The 25380-nt window shown below is 56.6% G+C and overlaps 8 protein-coding genes across 8 annotated transcripts; 7 read left to right on the top strand and 1 right to left on the bottom strand.

Annotated features, from left to right (window-relative positions):
* Nucleotides 1-246: 246 nt before the first annotated feature.
* Nucleotides 247-1959, top strand: SCHCODRAFT_02664148 (uncharacterized protein; the record flags this gene model as incomplete). The annotated part of the gene is made up of 6 exons (XM_003034279.2): nucleotides 247-466; nucleotides 521-678; nucleotides 728-988; nucleotides 1243-1284; nucleotides 1335-1874; nucleotides 1936-1959. The coding sequence occupies 6 exons, from the start codon at nucleotides 247-249 to the stop codon at nucleotides 1957-1959; spliced, it is 1245 nt and encodes a 414-aa protein (XP_003034325.1).
* A 911-nt stretch (nucleotides 1960-2870) lies between these two features.
* On the top strand, nucleotides 2871-3121 carry SCHCODRAFT_01092436 (uncharacterized protein; the record flags this gene model as incomplete). The annotated part of the gene is made up of 2 exons (XM_050341011.1): nucleotides 2871-2902; nucleotides 2959-3121. Coding segments are annotated over 2 exons (195 nt in total), but the record flags the coding sequence as incomplete, so codon positions are not given.
* A 974-nt stretch (nucleotides 3122-4095) lies between these two features.
* On the top strand, nucleotides 4096-4869 carry SCHCODRAFT_01092274 (uncharacterized protein; the record flags this gene model as incomplete). The annotated part of the gene is made up of 1 exon (XM_003034278.2): nucleotides 4096-4869. The coding sequence occupies one exon, from the start codon at nucleotides 4096-4098 to the stop codon at nucleotides 4867-4869; it is 774 nt and encodes a 257-aa protein (XP_003034324.1).
* Nucleotides 4870-7686: 2817 nt separating this feature from the next.
* Nucleotides 7687-7986, top strand: SCHCODRAFT_01048368 (uncharacterized protein; the record flags this gene model as incomplete). The annotated part of the gene is made up of 1 exon (XM_050340926.1): nucleotides 7687-7986. A coding segment is annotated over one exon (300 nt), but the record flags the coding sequence as incomplete, so codon positions are not given.
* Nucleotides 7987-14479: 6493 nt separating this feature from the next.
* Nucleotides 14480-14677, top strand: SCHCODRAFT_02490858 (uncharacterized protein; the record flags this gene model as incomplete). The annotated part of the gene is made up of 1 exon (XM_050342935.1): nucleotides 14480-14677. A coding segment is annotated over one exon (198 nt), but the record flags the coding sequence as incomplete, so codon positions are not given.
* Nucleotides 14678-14817: 140 nt separating this feature from the next.
* On the bottom strand, nucleotides 14818-15939 carry SCHCODRAFT_02491013 (uncharacterized protein; the record flags this gene model as incomplete). The annotated part of the gene is made up of 3 exons (XM_003033700.2): nucleotides 14818-15558; nucleotides 15603-15629; nucleotides 15691-15939. The coding sequence occupies 3 exons, from the start codon at nucleotides 15937-15939 to the stop codon at nucleotides 14818-14820; spliced, it is 1017 nt and encodes a 338-aa protein (XP_003033746.1).
* Nucleotides 15940-19088: 3149 nt separating this feature from the next.
* On the top strand, nucleotides 19089-19938 carry SCHCODRAFT_01199868 (uncharacterized protein; the record flags this gene model as incomplete). The annotated part of the gene is made up of 4 exons (XM_003034277.1): nucleotides 19089-19307; nucleotides 19379-19456; nucleotides 19481-19543; nucleotides 19591-19938. 4 exons carry the CDS (start codon nucleotides 19089-19091, stop codon nucleotides 19936-19938), a joined length of 708 nt encoding a protein of 235 aa, XP_003034323.1.
* Nucleotides 19939-23221: 3283 nt separating this feature from the next.
* SCHCODRAFT_01170474 (uncharacterized protein) lies at nucleotides 23222-25174 on the top strand (the record flags this gene model as incomplete). Its single annotated transcript, XM_003034276.1, has 3 exons — nucleotides 23222-23523; nucleotides 24591-24987; nucleotides 25043-25174. The coding sequence occupies 3 exons, from the start codon at nucleotides 23222-23224 to the stop codon at nucleotides 25172-25174; spliced, it is 831 nt and encodes a 276-aa protein (XP_003034322.1).
* Between the last annotated feature and the right edge of the window lie 206 nt (nucleotides 25175-25380).

The following is a 25380-nucleotide window of genomic DNA, read 5'->3' as shown; positions in this document are numbered from 1 at the left end:
GAGTCGTTGAATGTCCTGTGAACTTGGCGCGACAAACAAAGGAGCAACAAGAAGAGCTTGGGCAATTGACCTATCTGCTGAGAAATGCGCCACAACCAGGTCGTGTTCAATGGCTTGGACGCCCAAGAGGCCTGCAATGTATGTGTCCTTGCTCTACTGCACTCTCTAACACCTGTCTCTTGGGTGGGATCGGATGACAACGCCTTCAATTGACTGGTCCATGCCTTCCATAGCCACTGCGCCGAGATGGACAAGCACGCGAACAATACCGCCTGGCCCAGCACCGTACAGGCAATCTCCAAGCCATTCCACTTCAATCAGAATGGGCACTACAGGTTCATCCACACCATCTTATGCTATCGTCGCAAAAGGACCCGGTTGACTATCTCAGCATATCAAAGTGCGCTGGAGTTGAGTATTGTTTATCCTACTGCCCACTTTGTACCAACAAAGTGTGCTGCAACCGGTACGTCAATCAATTTATATAGCCCTTTCTTTATCATATATCACCAATTACTAGGACAACACCATCAGCCCATGACAGATGCGTTCAGGGAACCTCCTTCCAATCCCTGTGGTGCTGAAGTCTATCTACCGACCTATGTCTTCCGTGTGGACAAAGACAACTACTACACCCTGTTTGTCGCATCATTGCCACCAGATTGGATGCAGCCATCGGTCGGTCTCAGTCTTATCATATTTTCTCTGCCTGACCTATCTTTTGCAGTGCATATCTCGCGTGGAGACCAATATCAAGAAAGTCGCTCACGTCAGCACGCTTGGTCCTTACAGCCTCCAAGCCCATTGTCAACTGGCAGATGCTCTCTTGACCGGTGAAGTACGACCACCAGCATTGTGCGGTAAGGCCGGCCATCGGAAATCTGAGGTGGTTGGCCATGGTGTCAGGAAGACCATGCTTGCGCATCAGATTCCCATCTCGCCACCAGCCTTGGGGCCATCCAGCTGCACAATCCTCATGCAGGCCGAGGTCAGTGGCGCCATTGATGGGAAGGGGAAGGGAAAGGGAAAGGGAAAGAAGAGGATGAGTATGGAAGAGGAGGAAGCGCAGGATATGTAGACGCCAGGCGCAAAGAAGAAGAAACACTAATTCTTTGTATTTGTATATGATTTTCATCACCTGAGGCTCTATGTCTGCTTTCAGGCCACTGCGCTCTTCTTGGGCTCCGGGCTCCAGTGCTTTTGGCTCTTACATCTACTGAGTTGTTCATCTCAACCTTGCAGTCCTCATACGACAACATCAATTGTCAATCCAACATGCCACAAGTAAGAGCACTTGGGCTCCAGTGCGCGCGATAACTCATTTGCTCCTATAGGCAATTCCTATCGAGATCATCACCGCTATTGTGCTCGCTGCAATCAAAGAGGCCCGCATGCAGTTCCACCGGTCTTGGATGTCAGCAGCCCAACATGTTGACCCCATGTCGTGCTATATACAATTCCCACCAATGGCAACACCCACCATACTCGAGAACATCCGAGGAGTCTGCCGATCTTGGAATGCTATCGCTGCTCAGGAGCGTGCAGAGCTATGGAGTGCCGTCTATATTGTCCTGTCCATCACCAATGTCCCGACTGCTCAAGAGGCCATTGCTTGCGCTCTTGATCAGTCGCGTGGCACTGATACCGACAAGCCACTGCACATCTATATCGCCCTCTCATCACCTTGGGGATGGGATGATGGCGACGCTGTCGCAGAGGTACTCAACAGCATCACCCTTCAAGCCGCGCGCATTCGTACACTCTCCATCATTGGTGTCGAGTTCCTCCCACCTGGCCTGCGCGCTATCCCATCTGCACCAAACTTCAACCGCCTTAAGCTTGTTTGGGAGAGAGAGTCAGCCAATTCATTATGGGTATGTGCATATATGTTCACTCACCGGAACCTACTGGACTGATGAGGCAAAATCATCAAAGGGCATGACTGCTTCAGAGCCGTAGCAGGAGATCTGAGGCAAATGGCACTGGCGCTAGCCACAAGAGCCGAATACATTTGACCTGGCTCTAGCCACTGGGGGCTAGTGCCACTGCACCAACACACCCACCTATTTCCTTAAATGGAAGGCTGTAAGTTGATCGGAGAGGATGTGACTCATACCAGGATGATTCATCATCTTGATGGCATCAATACCACCATAAAAATGGTACAATTTGACAATGTCATCACCAGGGTTGGAACCCCAGACATCCTCATCTGTTTTGGTTGACACCTTAACCAGCTGAGCCATTGGACCTTGAAGTATGTTGGCACAACAAAGTATACATTACCCAACTATTGTCACCCCTTCTCACCTTTTCTTGTCTTTCTAATCATGCTCTTCTCTTTATATCCTTACTAGTATTGCTATTCTTACTGCTTCACTCACTTTACTAGCCTTGCTGACCTTCAATCCTTCTAACCCTTACAGGTTACTTTAGAAAACTTTATCCTTTTACCAATAAGACAATCAAGACAACTGAGACAGATAATAACGTCCCTGGCCCTAACCTAAACCTAACCCCTAACCTAAACCTAACCCCTAACCTAAACCTAACCTCTAACCACTAACCCAAACTCTAAACCCTAAACCCTAACCACCTAACCCTAAACCTCTAACCTCTAACCCCTAACCTACCTAACCACCTAACCTCCCTAGCCTCTAACCTTCCTAACCTGCTAGGTCACTTGAGGCTCATTTTCACTAAGTCCCTGCGTTGGCAGCTGGCACTAGCCTCTAGTGGCTAGAGCCAGGTGAAATAAATTTGGCACTTGTGGCTAGCGCCACGGCATTTGCGCAAAACCTCCTGCTACTGGTGTGCTTCACCGGAAGACGCCCTCCTCAAGCGGTTGGCACTGTAGTTGGGACTGCTGCTATCAGAAGTGGATGCAAGGAGTGACCAACGGGTAGGGAGGTTGCGGATAGCAGGAGCGTCGGCGGTGGATGATTGAATACGACCCAGCGGTTGGATGGCAGCAGCAAGGAGAAAAGGCAAGCGACAGACCCGGTACAAAGCCCTGGGCAGGGCCTCAGAGGCCCCCCTCAGCAGCAGGCTGGAGGGGCTGGTGCGCCCAGCAGCAACACCAAACACAGACACGGACCGAAGGCGACAACACATGGACTAAAGAGTGTATAAGTGTGACTACTTGGTATATAAGGTGTGAACGCGTGATGTGACCGAGTGACTGCTAGAGTCAAGCTGTACAGAACAATAACCAACTCGTGACAGCTGCTTGGTGCTGCATCATTGTTGCTCTGCGGCCATCACCTATGTGAAATCATGCCTGGCAGACCGTCCTTTGCTGCATCGACTAGTTGGGGTGTTCGCCTCTCCTCAGCTAATATCACCAACCTCAGTATCGAGGACTCTGGTGCAGGCAGTGCTAACTGGAGGCACATTCTTGGACATAGCCCCTCCCTGCAACGCGCTCACCTGAGCTGCGTCGGGACGGCAGGAGGACGTATGAGTCAGGCTATGGCCTCTTTTGAACCAGATCTCATCCTCCTTCCCTTCCAATGCATCCACCTGGAGGAGTTGTGCTGATTGCTCAACTTTGGTCTCCGCAGCCGGTGCTTGCCGCTAGCAGCTTCCCTAAACTATGCTGTCTTGTGCTCAACTCTATAGATCGCCAATTTCCTGAAGAGATATATGTCCATCTAGCTAACAGCAGCCTTTCCCACATCTCATGGAATGCCTCGCGCGCGATCGTTGCATTTGGCAATCTCCCTGCACTCCATGTCTTGGTCCTTCTCCGCCAGCGCATCGCAGAAGCCAATTGTCAGGACCTGACTGCTTCCCAGTCATCCACTGCTTTGCCATGCTAACCTATGCGGCACTGCCACCTACAGTGCCTCGGACTCTACCTATATATACCTTCTAGCTACTTGTATTTCCCTAGACTTGATATTCTGTTGAACCACTTGAACACCTCGCCACGCCTCGCCTTCGCCTCGACTCGAACCCATTTCCTTCGACTATCAATATATATCTATTTCGGTCCCCTTTCGGACGTCTATTACAACCTCGTCAACGCACCTCAAGTCGGACCTAACATAATATCAAGTCTCTTCTATCGACGACGGTCGGAACGACGCCGCGATGGCCACTGAGACCCTTACCCAAGAAGAAGAAAGTCTCGCGCCCCAAGCGCCGCGAACCTCAGACACCATCACGCAGAGAGGACACCGCGGACCGGTGCCACTGCCTAGTGCCACGCCGTTTCCAGGCGAAACCGCCGTGAATAGCGGTGCTCGCACACCAAGCAGAGCCTCACCACCCCGCGTCGCAGGCTCCTTTCCGTCCAAAAGCTATGACCCCGAACGCAGACCGCGACCGCTCGGACCTCAAAGCACGTATCCCTCAGTCCAGTTCAGTCGAGCGGAGGGCATGTCCACTCCGGCCCGAAACCCCGCGGCGGCCGCGCCCCCCGCAGGCGACACCGTTACACAAAGTGAGAGAACAAGGGCAGAGCTGGCTGAAGAAGCCTGGCGGGTACTGCGGGCTCTAGGAGCAACCCACAACGAGAGAGTAGACGCGGACCCAACGCCCTTCTACTTCGAACTAGTCGGCTGGCTCCGAGCAGCAGCCACGAGCTTCCTGCGAGGCCACGTGCCATCCTCATACCTACCCTTCTTCAATAACACGAGATTGGTACGACGACTCAACGAAGTACTACACGCGACCACCGGGACACGAGACCCCATGAACCTGAGAGAGTACGATCTGTCCGAAGTCGTCGCAAGAGCGGAGCAGTCGCATCGTACGCCAGTGCAGGTGATCAGCGAGGCTGGGGTAACCATCCTTATCACTAACCAAGAACCCATTAGGATCGGAGACGAGACGATGAGCCCCCCCTCGACCCCCCGCGCCTGAAGAGACTCGTCGCACCCCAGAACGCAACATGACCCCCGCCGATCAAGGTCGATTAACAGAGGAGGGGAATCTCAGTACGCTACCTACCACCGCACCCGAACGATCATTCATGAGTCAAAGGTCGAACCTAGCCATAGACGAATCCCCCCACGACCAGCTAGGGCACGTTCCCCGGAGCGAACGTAGACAGTCTACCCTCTGGGATCGCGATCGACTCAGGCCTGAACCGGCACAAAGAATCCCGATCCCCCCAATGAGCAGCATCGGAGGCGAAGGGCAAGCGTACGGATTCTTGGCCTTTCCCCCCACGAGGGGCCCGTCTCGCCAGCCAACCACCTCCACCATTGCCGAGCAGCCCTCTCAAGCGTCTCTCGTGCCCACATCTCCCCTCACACGGACGAGCTCGCCTCACAGCGCGTCCCCGGTCATTCGCGTATCTCATCCGACCTCAAGCCTACCCGAGAGGAGCGAAACCCGCAGAGACACGGGTCCACTATACTTTGGATCGATCCCCCGAGATCCAGCGATGGCTAGGTACGTGCCGAGCGAGCACGAGGAAAGACAGTTGCTAACGGCCTCGGGCGACTATTCGCGATCTATGCCAGGGTACTACTCCCCTTCTCGACACTCCGCGCAAACCCAGCACACCGAGCCGGCGGCGGACCAAATGCAGGATCCATTCGCATCCACAAACACCAATCCCTACGTCGCGAGGGCTCGAAGAGAAGCCTGGAGCTTGGGAGGAGTTAGTCAACCCCGCCAACGTGAGGAACGTGTTCCACTCACCTCAGTTGCAGGAGGGGGCGAACCACCCGAAGATCCTGAAGGCAGCAACGGAGGAGATGGACCGCCCTCGCGCCCACCCACACCCGGAGGTAGAAGACCGCGTCAGCACGCGACATTTCCTGACCCTTTCCAAGGAAGAGGACCGCCCTCGAATGGTCCGTCGGGTGGAGGAAACCCATGGGGACCACCCGGAGGGGGACCCGGGAGAGGACCGCCAGGAGGGGGACCGCCGGGAGGACCGCCCGGGGGCGGACCGCCGGGAGGAGGACCGCCCTGGGGAGGAGGGGGAAACCCTTACAACCCCTGGGAAGCGCCACCACCATGGGTATGGCAGCTCGCACAGATATTAGGGCAGGGACGAGGAAGGGGGGACGAGCAACGTCGCAAAGACGATCGACGCCGACAGGAGGAACACCGGGCTCGAGAAGAAGAAAGACGCAGACGAGAGGAGGAAACCAGAAGGCGAGAGTGAGAACGTGAGCGGGAACGCAAAGCTCTCCAAGACGAACTGACCCGAGAAAAACAGGTCGAGCTCGCAAAACCGGAAAAATTCTCTGGACGAGACCCTTCCCAATGGAGGGGCTGGGTCGATTCGGTGCACCTCCATTTTTATAGCAAACCCCTCACTTACAGCACGGACAGATCACGCATATTGTTCGCCGTCTCCTACCTCACGGATCTCGCCAAAGATCACTGGCAAAACCTCGAGACGTTCCACCCCGACCACGCCGCGCGAAGCAACTACGACGAATTCATACACGAGTTCGCGCGGATGTTCGACCTCGCGGACCCTCAGGCCGATGCATGCGCAGAGTACGAGACGTTGGCAATGGAGTCGAGTGAGCGATTCACGTCCTTTATTGTCCTTTTTGAGAGTGTAGCGCAACGGACGGGGTACAACGAAGTCCACTGGATGACGCGACTCGAGCAGAGCATGCCGGACCGTATTCTGACCGCCGCCCAGTACGCTCCCTCGCCACGCAACTTCCGCGAGATGAAGAACCTATACACGGTCCTCGACAACAAGTACTGGCAGGACCGGCAGAAAAGGGAAGCCCTCCAAAAACGCGCTCAATATCTAGCTAAGTCCGTACCCAACCTGAGAGCTAACCGCTTCACCCGACGGCCAGAACCCCGACCCTACGGCCCGACGACGCGAACGACGCCGGCAGCATCTGCAACTCCCGCAAACGCCACCTCGCCGCCGCCTGCAAAACCAATCCCGGCCCTACCCTTGAACACGGCGGCACCCATTAACGCGAGCCCCCACACCCGTAACCAAGCCCCAAATAGTCGACCACGTATGACCTACCAACGACTAACGGGACTCTCCCGTGAGGAGATGGACCGACTTTGACGGGAGGGCCGCTGCTTCGGATGTAAGCAGACTGGACACAACTGGGGAGACCCGGTATGCACAGTCCCGAAGCCAGCGATGGGGCGATCTACTTACGTCTTTGCAGGAGACCAGCTCGCAGTACAATGGGAAGAAGACGCCGCCCCAGAGGATAGCGAGTCGACAGGAGAGGAAGAGGAGGCGCAGTGGACAGAGGGGGAGGAAGAACCGCAGGAGCAGGGGGAAGATTTCTCCGTGTTGTATAGCTACTCGGACGCGGGAAATGTACGCCGGACCTAGAATACAAGCAGAGCAATCTAGCGTCCGGACCACCCCCCGCTCTGCCCGATACCGATCCCCAGTTCCTCAACGCCGTCGCGCAGCTACCCTCGTGATCCACCAACTCATTCGTACTCGAGGTAGGAGTACTCGAAACAAATCAAAACGAGGAACACGCCCTTATAGACACAGGCGCAACTAACAATTTCGTCGACGCCAAAGCCTGCCACAGTGTACCTTACCTGAGAAGAGCTCTACCCCGAGAAATCCCCCTCACACTATTCAACGGCACACCTTCGTCAGCAGGAAACTTGAAGCACAGTATCCCATTGTTGGTGAGATTCCAGGATGGAACTATACATAAGGAAAACTTCCTCATTACCCGACTACACCCCTCGACCCCGATCGTGCTGGGGCTCCCATGGCTAAGTAAACACAACCCCGTCATTGACTGGACGACCCTCTCCATCCAATTCGCTCCCTCCCTACGAGCGATGACCTTCCAACCCGCCAGGCAAGGGGGTACAACGATCATCGAGGAGCTGCCGCGAGACGAACCCGACGCAATAGGAGAAGCACCGGACGATCCACGGGTGATACTCGAAGACACTAGAGAGGAGACGCCTGTAGAGAATATCAGTACGACGCCCGCCTGGGATCAAGCCACAAAACCCCCGGAACCAACTAAAGAGAAAAACTCCAAGCAAAGAAAACGAGCGAAGAGCAAGACAAAGCAAAACCCCTCGCCCGCCATTACGCCTGCCCCGTTGAGCGCCAAATTGCTACGACCATCGCGATACATGGGAAGAAGGGAACCGCCAAAACACAGCAGAAGTCGCAGCAAAGGGCCGACCCCACCACACGCGATCCCCCAGACGGACGAACAGCCAAATGACGGCGATGGGGGCGACAATCCGATAGAAGCAGAGGAGGCGGCCTTCACGCTCATAGGCGCGGACCCGATGTCGAGACTGATCAGGCAGGGCGAGCCGGTATACCTTTTATATCTACGGCCAGAAAGCGAGGAGAAAGCTCAAGCAGCCGCGGAAGACCACAAGGGAAAGGGGGAAGAAGGAGGAGAAGAGGACCGGTTAGACGAATCAATGAACGCGCACGTACCGCCGCAATACCACGAGTTCAGAACGGTCTTCTCTGAGGAAACAGCTCAAGACCTGCCCCCCCACCGAGGAGAGCACGATCACAAAATCGAACTGGAGGAAGGCACGACCCCGCCGTTCGGAAAAATCTACAACATGTCAGAAAGGGAACTCGCAGCGTTGAAGGAGTACCTGGACGAGATGCTGGGAAAGGGGTTCATTAGATCCTCGACCTCCTCCGCGGGAGCACCCGTGTTGTTCGCCCCGAAGAAGGATGGGAAGCTGAGATTGTGCGTGGACTACCGAGGACTCAACCGAATAACCAAGAAGAACCACTATCCACTCCCGCTCATCGGCACGTTGGTAGACCGGTTGCGAGACGCCAAGGTGTACATGAAGATCGACCTACGGTGGGGGTATAACAACATTCGGATCGCCAAGGGTGACGAGTGGAAAACCGCCTTCAGAATGCGCTATGGATCGTTTGAATACCTCGTCATGCCCTTCGGTATGACGAACTCACCGTCCACTTTCCAACGCTTCGTGAACGACATCTTCCACGATATGCTGGACGTATTCGTTGTCGTATACTTAGACGACATTCTGATCTACTCGAGGAACGAGGTCGAACATCACGAGCACATCAGACGAGTGCTGGAAAGGCTAAGGGAACATGACCTACACGCCAGACCCGAAAAGTGCTCGTTCCACGTACAAGAGATCGAGTACTTAGGAATGATCATCACACCGGAGGGGGTGAAGATGGACCCAACGAAGGTCAAGACCGTCCTCGATTGGCCAAGACCCACAGGCATAAAGGAGCTACAGGCCTTTTTGGGTTTCGTCAACTTCTACCGAAGGTTCATCGACAACTATTCCGGAATAGTCCACCCACTCACCAGGTTGTTAAAGAAGGGAAGGACGTGGGAGTGGAGTGATGAATGCGAACGCGTCTTCAACCTACTAAAGTCAGCCTTCACCGAAGCACCCATTCTGCGACACTTCAACCCCGACCTACCGGTAGTAGTGGAGAGCGACGCGTCCGATTGGGCTATTGCAGCAATCATCTCCCAGATCGACCCCGCTGATCATGAACTTCACCCAGTCGCCTTCCACGCGCGCACTTGTTCGCCAGCTGAGTGCAACTACGACGTCTACGATAGGGAGTTGTTAGCAATAGTGGAAGCGTTTAAGGTGTGGCAACCATACCTTGAAGGCGCCACGCACCGCATCGAGGTCTATTCCGATCACAATAACCTGCAGCATTTCACGACTACGAAGCAACTCACCCGTCGACAAGCGCGCTGGTCGGAATACCTCTCCTCCTTCGACTTTGTAATCCACTACCGACCGGGTCGACTCGGCGGCAAACCGGACGCCCTCACGCGAAGGCCCGACGTATATCCCAAGGAATCGTTCAAAGCCCAAGCGCAGGCCTTCAATGAGCGCATCGCAATCCCAGTGGAACGTATCAGCGCCGCGCACATATTAGATGTAGCGGCTGAGCTAGAGCGCATCCGCAGAGCCCCAACGGATGACTATTCGCAGAAGGGGAGGGAAGAGGCGGAGAAACGACCTGATGGCGCCTTTAGATTCGACAAAGAAAAACGACTCCTGCTCAAGGACGGTCACATCTACGTACCAGACCATGAGAATCTGCGCCAAGACATCGTCAGGGCTCGACACAACCACCGGCTAGCAGGACATCCAGGCGTACGACGAACCATGAGCAAGGTCTCTCGTGAATATTATTGGCCGGGCATGCGCGCAGATATCCACAACTATTGCGTGACTTGTCCAGACTGTCTACGCAACAAGGCAAGTCGTCACAAGCCTTTTGGAGACCTGAAGCCATTGCCAATCGGAGAAAGGCCATGGGCGTCCATATCGATAGACCACATAGTGGAACTACCCTTGTCCAACGGCTACGACGCAGTGTTAGTCATTGTCTGTCGCCTTACGAAGCAAGCGATCTTCGTACCTTGCCACACGACGGACAAAGCCCCCGAGTTCGCCCGCCTGTTCATACGGGAGGTTTTCAGCAAGCACGGCGTACCCGCCGACATCGTCTCAGATCGAGGCGCACTGTTCGTATCCGCCTTCTGGAAGGAACTGTGTAAAGCCCTGGGAATCAAGAACAACCTCTCAACGGCGTACCACCCGCAGACCGATGGGCAAACGGAGCGGGTCAACCAGTCGCTCGAGCAATACCTGAGGGTGTACGTCAACTATGAACAAGACAATTGGGAACCCCAATTACCAATAGCCGAGTTCGTATACAACGACACTCAGCACTCCAGCACCGGCGTAACCCCCTTCTTCGCGAACAAAGGATATCACAACCGTCTCTCGGTAGTCTACGACAAGATCCCCGATCATCAGGTCAACATGGTCGCGCGCGACCTCCAAGAGTTGCAAACTCACCTGAGGGACGAACTGATGAAGGCGGCCGAGTCCATGAAGCGCCACGCTGACGAGAAAAGGGCCGGCACACCACAGTGGACGAAGGGCACGAAGGTCATGTTGGACTTGAGGAACGTCAAGACCAAAAGGCCGACGAAGAAACTGGACTACAAACGGTTAGGACCCTTTCCCATCAAAAGAAAAGTGGGTACACACGCATACCGTCTCAAGCTTCCACCTTGTGCAGTAGGCTAGGTTTAAACCTGACCCTATACTAACGTACTCTGGGTTGAAACCCCACGACGCGGTTGTCGGGCCCGGCAAATGCCGAGTACCTATGCCGCCAGAGCCGCCGGCGCCGTCGGGCGGCTGCCTTATCCGGCGCCGTGGCCGTGATGCGCGCGTCGCGTGGCCTTCCCGACATCGGGGTGGCACGTGATGGCGCGATGGCGCGTCGGGAGGCGTCGCTCGACGCTTCGGGGCCCGCCGTGCGCGTTTCCGCATCCCTCCCTCACTGTATCGTACTGAAAACGTGTATATTGATTATATAATGTACCTAAATTATAGTAAAAAGCATCCCGCGCGCATAGCGACGGGTACGCACGGCGCAGGCCTGCGGCGATTGGGATGGGAAAGAGGGAGGGAGGGGGGGGCGTGACACCCAGCCAGACGCGCCCCCTTCTGAACCTGCTCGCGCGCGCAACAGGGGACGACGGGGGATGGAAGGGGGTAGGCGGTGCCGGTCGTCCCTGCTTGCTATTGGGGGTTTACCCACCCCCTGTAGCGCGGCCGTACGCACGACGCGATCGCGTCCCGGGAATACTACGTGATCCCGAAGTGGGAACACGCAGTACTCCTCCCCCTCCCCCCTCTTCCCCTCCCCTTCCCCTCCCTCCCCTCGTCCTCCCCGCCCTCGTCCTCGCCCCTCCCCAGCCTCGCTCTGCGAGAGCATGGGATGTGGGTGCGAGGAAGAGGGCGAGGAGGACGAGGGGAGAGAGGGGAAGGGGAGGGGAAGAGGGGGGAGGGGTGCGCAGCGATTTGCATCCCCGCGCGCTGCCGCGCCGTTTCGCCGGGTGGGATGAGCGATGGGCAGCACGGGACGCTGCTCGCGTGGGATATACGAGCCTGCCGCGCGCTAAGCGCACTGCCGCGAGGCAGTACGCCGCACGCGCGGTGGCGCCGTAGGGGGGATGGGGGGTTAGCGGGGATGGCGAGGTCGGCCGGGCGGTCTTGCTCGTCTTCGTGGGATGGGAGGGGGGCGTCCGCGGTCGGTGGCGGCGACAAGTGGCAGCGGGAGGTGGGGCGGCGTGACTGCGGTGGGGGTGGGCGCGTACGGCGGGATACAGCGCCGCTCGCGTTCGCGAGCGACGCTGAAAATTTTCGTTAGCCCGTTTACTTTGTTGTTATACATTAAGACACACCTTTGGGGGGCTCATACGAGCCCCCCCCCCCACCCTCCTCCTCGTTTTCGCGCGTTGCTGGGCAGCCGGTGGAGTGTGGGCGATGGACGGCGAGGGCGGTCGTGGTGGTGCGAAGGAAAGCGGGACGCGTTACGTCACGTCACACGGCGCGTCGGACAAGACGCGTCCGCGCTCCGTCCCCGGACATCTGCGCACCATCCACCGTATATATCTCTTTAAAAACCTGTGATCTACTACTTAGAGAGTATACCTACAATTATATGAATTTTTGAAGCAGGGGGAGCAGTGGAAGGTATAGTAATTGCACGAAACATGCGCTCAAGCGTCCTAAATGACACTTTTTCTCGATCTGTACATTCTTGAAGGATTCCTCTCAAGATATAAGAGCGTATCTATAGTCAATACAGCTCCATGTACATACTACAAAAACTTTGGAGGGACCCCGATACTCGGATGCTTGGCAACAAGCATCGAGGTCTGCTATGTACATCTCATCTGTGGGAGCAGTCTTCCGCGTGAAACCAGCACATATAAAAGCGCCATAAATAGCCAATATTAGTACAACTTAAGATATCCCTATAGACGTACTGTCGGTATACATTCCGCGATGTTTGAGAGCCTGATTCCTTTTCGTTCGTGCTACGGTCGTCGCCGAGCACGACGACGACGACCCCTCGGAAAGCCGGTCCGGATGGCTCCGGTCCCAAATTGTGAGGTAACGGTCCCAAATTGTGACCTAGCCACTGCCGCCAATGGCCCCTTCCCCTCTCCCCTCTCCGCTCTGGCTCGCTCCCCACCTCGCCCCCCTTTCTTCTCTCATCCTCCCCCACACACCTCATGAAAAAATCGTGGCCGATCATGGGAATCGCGGCTGCACTGCGCCTCCCTTCCTACCTCCACCCCCAATCCACCCCGATCCACCCCACGTCGCCGGCGCCGCCTCTCACGCGCAGAAAACAGGGAAGGATGGTAAAGGGGATTCTAGCATCCCCCAAGGTGCATCCCTTGGCCACTATTTTCCGTATAAAGTACTAACTATGTGATTTTTGCGCTGCTCCTCAACGCTCACGTTGAGGAGCGGTGCGGCAACTGCTTTTTTCGATGGGGAGCTCGAGTGGGCTTCTCAAGCAGCCCCATCCCTCTCTCCGCTGCCGTCACCCACCTCCACGCCCCGGCTCGGCCGCAACAGCAGCCGCACCAACTCGGCCAACCGCCCCTCCCCCTCCCCCCCTCCCTCTTTCCCTCCCACCCCCAATGCGACGCGGCGCGCCCTTAGAATGGAGCGCGTCGCAGTCCGCATCGCTCACTTAATCTTTCGATGCCCCTGCGCTCCCCTTGCTCGCTATGCGCGCTGTCAACGCCACGACACGTGGCCGCGCGGCAGAGCGAGCAGGCTTCCCCCACCCCCTTCCTCGCTGCCCTTACGTCCTCACCTTTACCATCCCTCGCGCCCTCGCCCTTCCCCCCTTCTCGTGACCCTGCCATCCCGTTGCGAGGCCGGGGAATACCGCCGCGACCATTCCGCCCCGCCCGATCACCTCACCCGATCACCTCATCCGATCACCTCATCCGATCACCCCGCCCGCCCTCCCCATGCCCGCTACGCCCCCCATGACGCGCCAGAACACCCCCTCACTACCCACCTTCTCTTCTCTACCTCTTCCACTCCCTGCCCCTTCCTGACCACCCTGTGCTGCTGCCGCGACGCAATTTGCGCGCGTGCTGCTTTCATTTCTCACAGTTTTCAACATGCATACATTTATGTAGTTTATATACCGCTATATATCCCATTTTTTGCATCATTAGCGAGATGGGGCAGCGCCAGCACACGTGCAACGTGTCCCGACGCGTGAAGAGCAAGCGCGCAGCCGCCATGATGCGCCATCACACCATCACGCGCCACCCCGACGTCGGGAAGGCCACGCGACGCGCGCATCACGGCCACGGCGCCGGATAAGGCAGCCGCCCGACGGCGCTGGCGGCTCTGGCGGCGTAGGTACTCGGCATTTGCCGGGCCCGACAACCGCTTCGTGGGATTTCAACCCACAGTATGACAGTAGAGGGGTAGGTTTAAACCAGGCTTACAGCATTAGCTGAAGCTTCCGCCCGGTCTTTCACGACTACACCCCGTATTCCACGTCTCCCTACTACACGCGATACCTGAAGACACCTTCGCAAGGCGACCCCCGCAACAAGCGCCCCCAGTCGAAGTCGACGAGGAGGGATACGAACAGTGGGAGGTCGGGGACATCCTTGACTGTAAACTGTTCACTTACGGAAAGACGAAGAAGATCAAGTACCTGGTGGACTGGAAGGGGTTCGGTCCTGAAGCGCGCACCTGGGAACCCGTCACGAGCCTGGAGAACGCGCCAAAAAAGATCAACGAGTTCCATAAGAAACACCCCGACAAGCCCCGCACGGTAGAGGAATGGGAGGAACAGAAAAGAAATAAGAAGGCGGTAGAGAGAAACAAGAAGCGACGATGAATAAACTAGCAAGAGAGACCAACGAGGACAACCACTAAATTATAACAAACTCGGAAGAAAAGGAAGAAGAACGGATACATAAAACAACGAACCGACACGAAATAAAAAAGAAGGAAAGAGAGGAAAAGCAACGCCCCCACCTAGTCCGGATACATAAGCTCCTCGGCCCCCATGACCCCACCATCCTCCACAATCTCGCCCTCCTCCAGACCCTCCAAGACGGCTCTCGCGGGAGGCTGCGAACCGGACGCAACCGCGCTACCAGCGCCTTCGACTGCAACGTTGGAGGAGACAGATTCCATCGGGGAACTGGGATCAGAGTAAGGGGGAGGGGGAATAGAGGGGGGAGAAGCGGTTCCAAGGTACGAGGCCCTCCAGCGATTACGGTCGTGAAGAATATGCCGACAAAGAGCACGAGGGACGCGCGAACGACGAAACTCGCGCAGCAGCCGCAAATACTGGCCCTGCAACGCCAAGTACTGGGCGTCAAGCTCCCCTGCCGATCCACCCGCCGGAGCGCGCAAAGATGAGTTGCGAGCCTCCAATCCCTCCAGAGCGTGATCCACCCAGTAAAGCTTGCGCTCCCGCGCACCCAGAGCAGCGCGCAGGAAGTCCCGGTCAAATGCGACGCCGCGCAAGACCTCCTTCACCTCCCTCAGCTGCACGTGAGCTGCCGCTCGGCCCTCGCCAACCTCGCTCAAAGCGGTCGACATGTCAGCGAGACGTTCCCAAGTCCCCTCCAACTCCTCCACGCTATGAGCCAAGCGCTGGCTTAATTCGTCCACACACCCACGTTGCTGCTCGAGGACTACGCCCGTCTGCCGCAATTGGGCATCCCTCTCCTCCAGAGAACGCCGATGCACCACATTCTCCAGACTTGCCTGCGCAAAGCTGAATTCGCGGCCGTCGTCTTCGACCTCCAGACCCGATTATCTTCGCGAAGGTGGGAATTCTAAAGAAAAGGATTAGCGGAGAATGACCAACAACGCCCCAGGCGACCCGTATACACTCACCTCGAGCTCCAAACGCGCAATATAGTCTGGAGAAGGCAACAACTCCACGGGAGCGGGAACGGGGACCGGAGCGGGAGGACGAGGGGGTGAACAACCTAAAGGGGTTGAAGGAGAACCGGCAGGAGGGACCGACTCGCGGGGAGCGCGATGGGGTTGCAAGGGAGCGATGAGAGGGAGGGGAGCACCGTACCCTGGTGCAAGGTGGCGAGGGGTAGACGGGGGCTGTGAGAACTTGAAGTTGGACGCCATGGGGGGTAGGGAATCAGAAGGAGAAAGCTGGAGAGAGGGAGGAACAGCACGCACCTTTTTATGGGAAACGGGAAGAGGCACCACGATCCCAAGGACACAGGAAGCCGGAGCCCAGGACCGCCCTCCCTTACTCAACAGGGAGTGGCGCAAGATCACAAGCGCCAATGGGAGGGGGCAGATATCCTAAAACCCGGCCGCGACGGTCTACCAAGACACGAAATGAAGTCCTAGACAGATCAGAGCTGATCAGCCATCCAGCGCACCCTTGATCGAGCCGCACACGCACCCACAAATCTGACCCCCTCGCACAAGACCAGGACCGCCGTGCTCCAAAACGAGAGGATACGCCGTTAGAGACGCAGATCCAGAACATCGCCTTGAGGTTGCGCGCAGGAAGGAAACGGTCGGGAATCCTCCAACCAACGGGGAGGAGGAGGGACATCTAAGCGAGATAAAATCTAACCGAGCGGAAGGGCCCAGGTCGCGCTCAAGGGACAATCCCCAATAGTTGGGCCTCACCGCCAGCGAGTCCCCGCCTTTAGGGTGATTCGGTGGAATACTCGATCAGGCGGCAGCTTGGGGAGGGAAGGAGACACGATCATAGTCGAGATCTCGACATACCCCGGCCCGATTACCGATCAAGAAACATCTTCGCGGTCACGAGACCCACGAACCGCGTTCAACTCGGGGAGTCGACTTTAGAGGGGGGGGTAATGTCAGGACCTGACTGCTTCCCAGTCATCCACTGCTTTGCCATGCTAACCTATGCGGCACTGCCACCTACAGTGCCTCGGACTCTACCTATATATACCTTCTAGCTACTTGTATTTCCCTAGACTTGATATTCTGTTGAACCACTTGAACACCTCGCCACGCCTCGCCTTCGCCTCGACTCGAACCCATTTCCTTTGACTATCAATATATATCTATTTCGGTCCCCTTTCGGACATCTATTACGACCTTGTCGACGCACCTCAAGTTGGACCTAACACCAATCTTATGGTGGTGCTTACTCTTCTGCCCAACCTGGTCACGCTCACTATCATCAGACTGCCAGAGCATTTCTGCTACTACACCAACACAACTCGCTTAAGTGTTGACGCATGCAGATACTCAGTGGGAGGGGAGCTGCTATCAGCGTTGGGGCAGTCGGAAGTAACATTGCTGCGTTTGGGTCCATGCTCCTTTGACGGCTCCCAGGAGACATTCGACAAGATTGCACACTTGACGTCGATGGCCTTGCTCACCATTGACCTCACTCTGCCCTGGTGCCAGGAACATTATCAGGCAGATCAGCTCATCTGTCTACGGAGGAACAGCGCATTTGGGTGGCTTGAAAGTGCAGTGGAATGCAACAACAAGTGCTGTCGTTCCTCTGAGATTGACAGAATGTATCATTCTTATGGATCAGATTGGCGCAATATGGACTTACATAGGGAGGCTGCTTACCTTACGGACATTTGTCGTGGATGATCTGTGATACGCAGCCTCGGTGCCGGGCCTTGCCTGTCAGAAGTGGTGCGTAGGAGGACGAGTCTGCCTTCTCCCCAGTGACGCGCCACAAAGTGTCATGTCACACAGTGGAGGTTCGACCCCTCCACCGTAACATAGCACTAGTGTCACGCTCCGGATTAGGAAGGTGCCCCTATCTGTAGATACAGGCGACGTGGCGCCTCATTCCCAACTTCCCTCAGTTGCTATCTCCCTAGCAGGAAGACTGAGGTCTTGCGCGTCCTGCGCTCTTTTAGCTCGTGAAAGGTTTGTTGGAATCGGTGTCTACGCGCTCTCTAGCACCTATGGTATTTTTCTGTGATTTTTCGGACTTTTTCCCGGTACTGTATACTTACCTACAGTCTTACTTGTGCGCTCGTGCCTTATTGCCGAGCGCCACATATTTCGTCGGCATTTGCCGTGCCCTCCTGCCTAGAGCGGCACATCCGAGTCTTTTCTCTTCCTGACTCGTTTGCTGTTGCTCTAGGTGCGTAGTTATGCGTTCTGTACTGCTGAATATACATCTGACTTGTTTGCTGTCGCTCTAGTGTGATCACTGGCTCGATTCTGCCTCGGACAATTCCCACTCTCTGAGCACCCATCTCAGCCTCAATCTTGCGACTTTCAGGTATAGTCTCTATGAAACATTGATTCTTCTCACGCGAAACTCCCACGATAACAATTGATTATCCTCCCTTGCTCGCGGGCGAGTGTGATGTGACATCCCTCGCGCCGCCCCTTGCGCTCGTTTAGCATCACACCCTGGTGATGACCGAGCCACATCATTCTCACCCAGCTTGAGTAGTGCAGGGGCTCAAAAGGGCTCTCAGGTGTGTCTGCTATGCCCCCCACCAGCACATCTCACTAATCTATTGTATTTTGTATGTATTCTTTGTCAAGGACGAATCCCCAAAGACATGTGTCGTTTGGAAATACAAAGGGGGGATCGGCCATTGCCACCTCCGCCGCAGTGAGACACGGACGGTCCTCCCTTGTGGCCTCCGCCAACGTGTGCCTTTGCGGACGCACGTGTGATTAATATAACAACACGAACAAACAAAAATTGATCATCAATGCAATGCCTTGCTTGTCACCCCCTTGCCCTCGCTGTCACTGTACCCATGTCCCCCTCCCCCCTCCCTCTCTTGTTTGATACCCTCTGCTTTGCCCACAAAAAGCAGCAGACATGCTGCTGTCACGGCCCAAAACACGTCATGCCGCCCAGACCAAGCCACCGACAGGCCTCCCCACTCCCCCCACCCCTTCCTCCTGCTTATGTGATGCACGTATGTCACATCATTTCACTCTGTAGGATGTGCGCACTATGTCATACATGCTGGCTAAAGCACGGTGATCAATGGTGTGCTCAGTTTGCCAAGAGTGCCCGATGACAACACTGAGTGGGAGCGTGTAGCACGCTTCTTCCCCTACTTCGGGGAGAAGAGGTCGCACACATACGGGCCTGATCGTGTGCACGGAAGACGTTTTCCGAGCTCGGAAAACACAGCCAAAAGTCTTCCGAAGGAAAACCGTCGGAAGATCACGCAGGCATCACACTCTGTCACGCATGCGCGTCGCGTCGCCGCCTCGTCCGTTTCCTCTGTACCTACATTCAGTCTACCCTACATTCTAAATTTTGCATCTATTTATCTTCAAACATGTCTGGAGACACTGTCCGCTGGAGCTTTGCCGCCGACGAGTTCATGGTCGACGAGATGCGCAACCCCGTGAATCGCCGAGCCTGGCAAGCAGAGTCCGGCTGGCACGGCATTACCTGGTCGTCGCTGCTCGCCAAGATGCTCGCGAAGGGCCCGGAGGCGTTGCAGATGAACCTCACACATCTCACGTCAACGAAGATCCAGTCCCACTTCGAAAAGGTGCGTTCCCATGCTCTGCGCGTGTCATTCACACGACGCGCCTTTGGTGATGTGTGCTCACATGTCTACAGTCGCTCAAGCAGGACTGGAAGCAGGTCAAGGCGCTTCGCGAGAGGTCGGGCTGGGGCTGGGACGATGTCAAGAAGATGGTCATCGCGAGCCCAGCGCTGTAGAAGCAGCTTGAGGAGGAGAAGGCGAAGAAGCCGAAGTATCAGAAGAAGAACAAGCAGGGCAAGGTGAGTTGCATTTTCTCCCCCTCACAACACAACTAATGCATCTCAAGGTACCTGTCAATCCGTACTTTCGCTGGAAGAAGAAGGCCTTTCCTCTGTACGACAAGGTGGCCGAGCTTTGTGAGGACATCGTCGCAACTGGAGAGCACGCCTTCCATGCGGGCGGTCAAGCGACTCCTGCGACGCCCTCCCCTCCTTCCACCTCCCCTCCGACTGCGGCTCCTCATGAGGCCAGCTCAATCCCAATCGATCCTGCTCTTCGGGCCCTCATCCCCAACTCCCAGTTGTCCTTCGACCCATCCCCTACCCAGCCCCTCGACGACGACAATGGTTCCGACACCCAAATCGAGACCTCGCAAGGCCCATGGGTGCCGACACCATCACCATCCCCCAGCTGATGCTGTAAGGTAGATTTAAATCTACCCCGAGAATTTACGTATCGTCGATTGAAATCTTTCCCGACGTCAATACGGCCCGACTCCCGTGCCCGGGCAGCCAGCCGCAGACGCCGGGATCTGCCCTTATAGGGCTCCGGGGCCGTGATGCGCCCCGCGCGTGCCGGCCGCGGCGCGGCAACGTCGCGCGCGCGCCCCCGGGCGCGTCGGGGATGCGCCACGTGCTGCCGCTGTCGCCGCTGTGCATCGTAGAGAGCGCAATATGTATGTAAAAGATGTACGTGAAGCTATATACTGCATATCTAAAGGGGTAGGGCTGGAAAGAATGAGAAAAAGGGGAAAAAGCGCGAGCGAAAATTTTCGCCCACGCTAGGGGCGCTCCCGCCGCTCGCGCAGCGCGCAAAAGCGCAGGAGAATAAGGGGGATGAGCAGGGGAGTAGCCCCCAGCTACGTCCACCCATTCGCGCCGAGGGGCGCATCTGCAGTGGTGACGTAGCAAGGTGGGGGTGGATGTTGGGTATGCACGCGTCCTCCCTTGCGCGTAGCGCGTGCCGGACGCACTTAGGCATGCCTTGGCAGTGCCTAACGCGGTCCTGACCGAGAGCGCGGCACTCAGGAGACGGCGCAATGACGGGGGGAGAGGGGGGATGACCGGGAAGGGTGGTTCCTGCCGCTCGCACCAGCTCGCGCTGGTTGGCGGTAAGATGCGTGAGGCTCGCTCATGACGCTGTCACGCATCATGAGCAGAGCCTGTACCCCTTTGAGGAACGTGGGAGGGTGGGGAGAGGGACAGACGAGGGGGAAGGGAGAGCGGTGCAGTACACGCAGCCGCCCTTTGCGTGGGCCCTCACGCTTCCCGCCGCCCCGGAAAATCAAGATTAGCAGCAGATAGTGAAAATGAGCGCGTTCACGCACCGTGTGCCCTGTTCCGCGCGGCGCGACATCGCAGTGCCGCCTTAGTCTGCCCGCCGTCGCGCGTGGCGCATTTTTGGCGAGTTCTCGGATTTCATCTTCATTGTGAGGGCGCGTAGTAGTGGAGATGGAATGGGAGGGGGTAGGGAGTGGACTCAGCGTGGGAGGGCGGGGCAAAGGGCGCGGTGGTAGTGGAAGGCAGAGGCAGCCATCGTGACCGCGCGACACGTTGTTCCTCGGGACCTCAAACGCTGTTCTTCAGGACCGCGCGGAGACCGGACCGAGCCCCCAAGGCTCCTCCTTGCCATCTTGAATGGGCTCGGAAAGGGGCCGAGGGAGTCTGAATTCCAAGGAATGTTCTTGAAAAGGTCATAGAGGTATTATAGTATGTGTATATGGAGTTTGCAGAGAAGGGGATAGTAGGAAGGTCAAGAAATCTTGCCAGTACTCGAAAAGCAAGCCTTCTAGGTCGGTTCATCCTGTTTTACCGTGTATATACGTTGTTCTGCAGACTTTTACATACACCAAAAGGTACTTGTACTGGCCCCCTACATGCTGTAGCTTACTTCAGGAAAATCGATGAAAAAACGAGAGAAGGGGAAGCGAAACAATGCCCGATGGCAGTACTCGAAGGGTAATCAATCGGTACTTCTTGCAGGTCCAATGTCGAGCTCCACTCAGCATCTGTGCGTAATCCAAATCCTTTGAAACTTTCAGGGATATTTCTATCATACGTATAGCAATATATTCAAAAAAGACCGCGGGCATATCTACCTCTCGGCCTGAATCCGAGGCCCTCAAAAGCGATGACGCCACCGCGCGGAAGGCGGGCCGGGAAGCCGGTCCGGTCATCCGCCGCGTCGGGGACGGGCGTTCCTCGTCCTCAACCACCACCACGCCGCCCCCTCGTCCACCCCATCCCTCCCCGGCACCCCTTGCACATTCCTAAATCTTCCTAACACCTCGAATCTATGCCCCCAAGGCGCACACCAGCAAGCGTGTCACACAAACCAACGCGAAATCGGCAACAGCAACGGCCATCGAGCCGGATGAGGAGGAGGATTTCGGGTGCGTGAACGCGCCCCGCTCTTTATTTCATTACTAACCACTACGTTTTTTGGCGTGGAGGGCGGAGAGGGGAGAGGGGCGCGAGGAGGCCGAGGTGGAGAAGCGGGGCGAAGATCGCCCCGCTTTCCCCTCATATTCGCCCTCAGGCTACGTCTGAGGGCGCGAGGGCTTCTCCGATGACGCACTACGCGTCGTGAGTGAGCCCTCGACAGCCCTGTGGCCTTCGTGCCCCCACCCTCGCGCTCGCCATTGCGACTAGCGCAAGTGGATAGGGCCGCTCGCCCTTCCATCCCCCCTCCCCCTCTCCTGCGGTCCTGGAGAATTGCCTTCGCGGCAATTCTCCGCGTCGCGCGAGATGCACTCAACGCTACCAAGCAATGAGCCTGGCATGCCGCGCACGCAGCCGGGCGACAGCTGGCGGCGCTTCCTGCGCACCCACCCAACCCCACCTGACCCCTTCTGCCCAGTCCTTTGCCGGAAGGGGCTGAAGGGCTTGGGACATTCCTCCTCGCGACGTATCTGCGCCTTGGCAACGCACGGATACAGTGGGGAGGTCAAGCACCTTAGGTCGCGGGCGAGCTCGCGCTCGCCGCGGTCCTCGCGTACCCCCATGCCATGGGTGCAGCGGCCTTTCACCTTCGGATGATGCCCTCGCCCTCGCCTTCCTAACAGCTACGCACTCCGCGCTCCCCGGGAGTGCCACGAGCGCGTAGCAACGCCCCGTCCCCTCCCCCTCCCCCCATCGTGCTACGTGGCCACCACAGACGCGTCTGTCGACGCGAATGGGTGCACGTAGCTTGGGGGGATGTCCCCCTCCCCTTTTATACCCTCCTCCTGCGCTTTCGCGTGCTGCCCAAGCCGCAAGAGCGCGTCGAGCGCGAGCGAAAATTTTCGCTCCCGCTTTCCCCCTTTTTTTCATCCTTTCCGGCCCTCCTCCTTCGAATACGTGGTATAAAGCTTTACTATACATCACCTACATACATTTCGCGCTCGCTACGACGCGCAGCGGCGGCAGCGGCAGCACGCGGCGCATCCCCGACGCGTCCGGGGCGCGCGCGCGTGACGTTCCCGCGCCGCGGCGGCCACGCGCGGGGCGCATCACGGCCTCGGAGCCCTATTAGGGCACGTCCCGGCGCCTGTGGCGGGCTGCCCGGGCACGGGATTCGGGCCGATTTGACGTCGTGAAAAATTTCAATTGACGATACGTATATTGTCGGGGTGGATTTAAATCCACCTTACTGCAAAAGGTGCATCCCCGCAGCTCGGTCCTGTACGACCATCAACGCCCGAGAACGATCCCGACCTCATGCGTTCCTCCCCCCCACCTGAGACGCAAGTGCAGGAGCGAGCGGCCACCACGCCCATCACCTCCATCTCAATGTCAACCACGATCTCCCGCAAGAAGCCTCGCCGCAACGTTGACGCAATTCAGTCGATGGCGGAGTCGATGAACAATGTTGCTGCCTCATTGCAGCCCGAGACACCGAAGAACAAACGCAAGGTCATCGAGCTCCTCAAGTACGACATTCTGGGGGAGGACACGCCTTCGAGGACCAAGCGTGCGAGGGCTAAGTTTACGATCATGTGGGACACAGAGGCTACTCGTATGTACGTGTATGAGGAGGATAAGGATGACCGTTGCTCTTTCCTACAGCTACTACTTGATTCCTCTGACCATTAGACTACTCCACCCCCACGTTCGTTACATAGTAAATAGATCCTCCTCCGTAATTACCCCATTTACGCCCTCTCCTCGGCTTTGTAGAACAGCCACATAGTCACGCCACATCTTCTGGGCAATCTTGTCCCGTCGTTCCTCTGCACGGTTCGCCTCCTCCTGTGAGATGGTAAACTGCACCGGTCCCGCATGCATCCCACCATTGACGTTGGAGTCAGATCGACCCTGGACGAGGATGTCCCGCTCATCTTCATCATCGCTATCCTCAACACGGTGCTGTCGTTGGAAGTTCTGCATGCCTGCCAGAGCAGGAACAAGCATGGCCTGTGTCTCGACCAAGTACTCGGGAGGACTGTCGAAGATGCCATAACGACGCTTGAACAGACCAAAGATCCGCTCAACCACATTGCGCGCTTGAGCATGTCGGAGGTTGAAGAGCTCACGGTAATTTCGTGGCCTGTCAAAAGACTAAGTAGCTGCATGCAGAAGAGATGTCGGAGTCATACCTGAGAGCGCCAGGTCCCCATTCCTTCAAGTGATACCATTCACCAAGGTAGGGTGTCATGAGGATATTGCATAAGGGAAAACCGGCATCCGCAAGGTAGTACTGGCCTTGACCAACAAGGAAGTCGTGTCCACATGCGTAGTTGAAGACACCCGAATCTGCAGCACTCCCTTCCCAACCGCTCAGCACGTACACAAAGTTCATTCCAAAATCACAAGCAGCAAGAACGTTCTGCGATAGGAAGCCTTTGCGGTTGCGGTAGCGAGCTGCAACATTGGGTGGAGCCCATGCGTAGAAATGGGAGCCGTCGATAGCGCCACGAGCGTTTCGGAAGTATGGGTACAGTTTGTTGTTGCTGCGAATTTCCGAGGGGGTTTTATCTGGCGGCCAATGCACCCATCGAGGGTAGAAGCTTGGACTGACAAGCATACGCAGGATACGGTGCGAATACCTACGGAAACATGAGATAAGGCTATGCTTATGTAAGGTCAGCTTACCGGTGTATAACCCAAGCACTCCGCTGGAAGCGCTCCTTCATGTCTGCGTACGATGCTCCCCGACGAACCCAGTACAGAAATATCGCCAGTTGTTCCCCAACACTGACTGTTTTGGACACACGGAGGCCGCAGTGCAGCTGAAGGTCAAAGAGCAAGGTAAAGAATGTGTGGGTGTCGACCCCGAGCTGGCTACGTATGCGAGCGGGATGTCCATGAAGCAGCTCATCGAGCCAGCGCTGCCCAGTGAGGATGCTCGTGTACATAGGCCTTGGCACGGCGGTCTGCAGAGCAGTGCACGCAACAAAGGCTGCAGCCGTGCACATCAGAGGGACGAGAACCCTCGCAGCACGTGCTCGGCGCTCTTTTTCGCGCTTTCGACGAGCGACCGCAGAGTGCGTGTTGTTCGGTGCCATGAGAACGTTGAATAAATCACTTTATTGCGCCCAGCACGACGCGGCGGCGCTGGGGTCACAGATGTTACACTACGTGACTACCTGTGACAGAATCGTTTTCCGAGGGGTGTCGGAAAACGTCTTCCGTGCACACAATCAGGCCCTACACGGAATGCACATCCCGTGATTGCACTTGGATACCGCCCCCCCCCCTTGCGAGGCTGCCATCTGTGATTGGCCAAAAAATATTGCCACCTGCATGTGCCCTTCCCCCTTCTCCCTCCTTTCCCCTCCCTCCTTCTAACGGGCAAAGCGTTTTATTACGCATTGTATAGTATATACATTTTACATATACATTTTTTCTTTCACTCTTCGAGCACACCATCACAGTGT

The sequence above is a fragment of the Schizophyllum commune genome (assembly GCF_000143185.2).
Source record: "Schizophyllum commune H4-8 unplaced genomic scaffold SCHCOscaffold_3, whole genome shotgun sequence".
Classification (NCBI taxonomy): domain Eukaryota; kingdom Fungi; phylum Basidiomycota; class Agaricomycetes; order Agaricales; family Schizophyllaceae; genus Schizophyllum; species Schizophyllum commune.
This window is presented reverse-complemented; position numbering and strand designations above follow the sequence as displayed.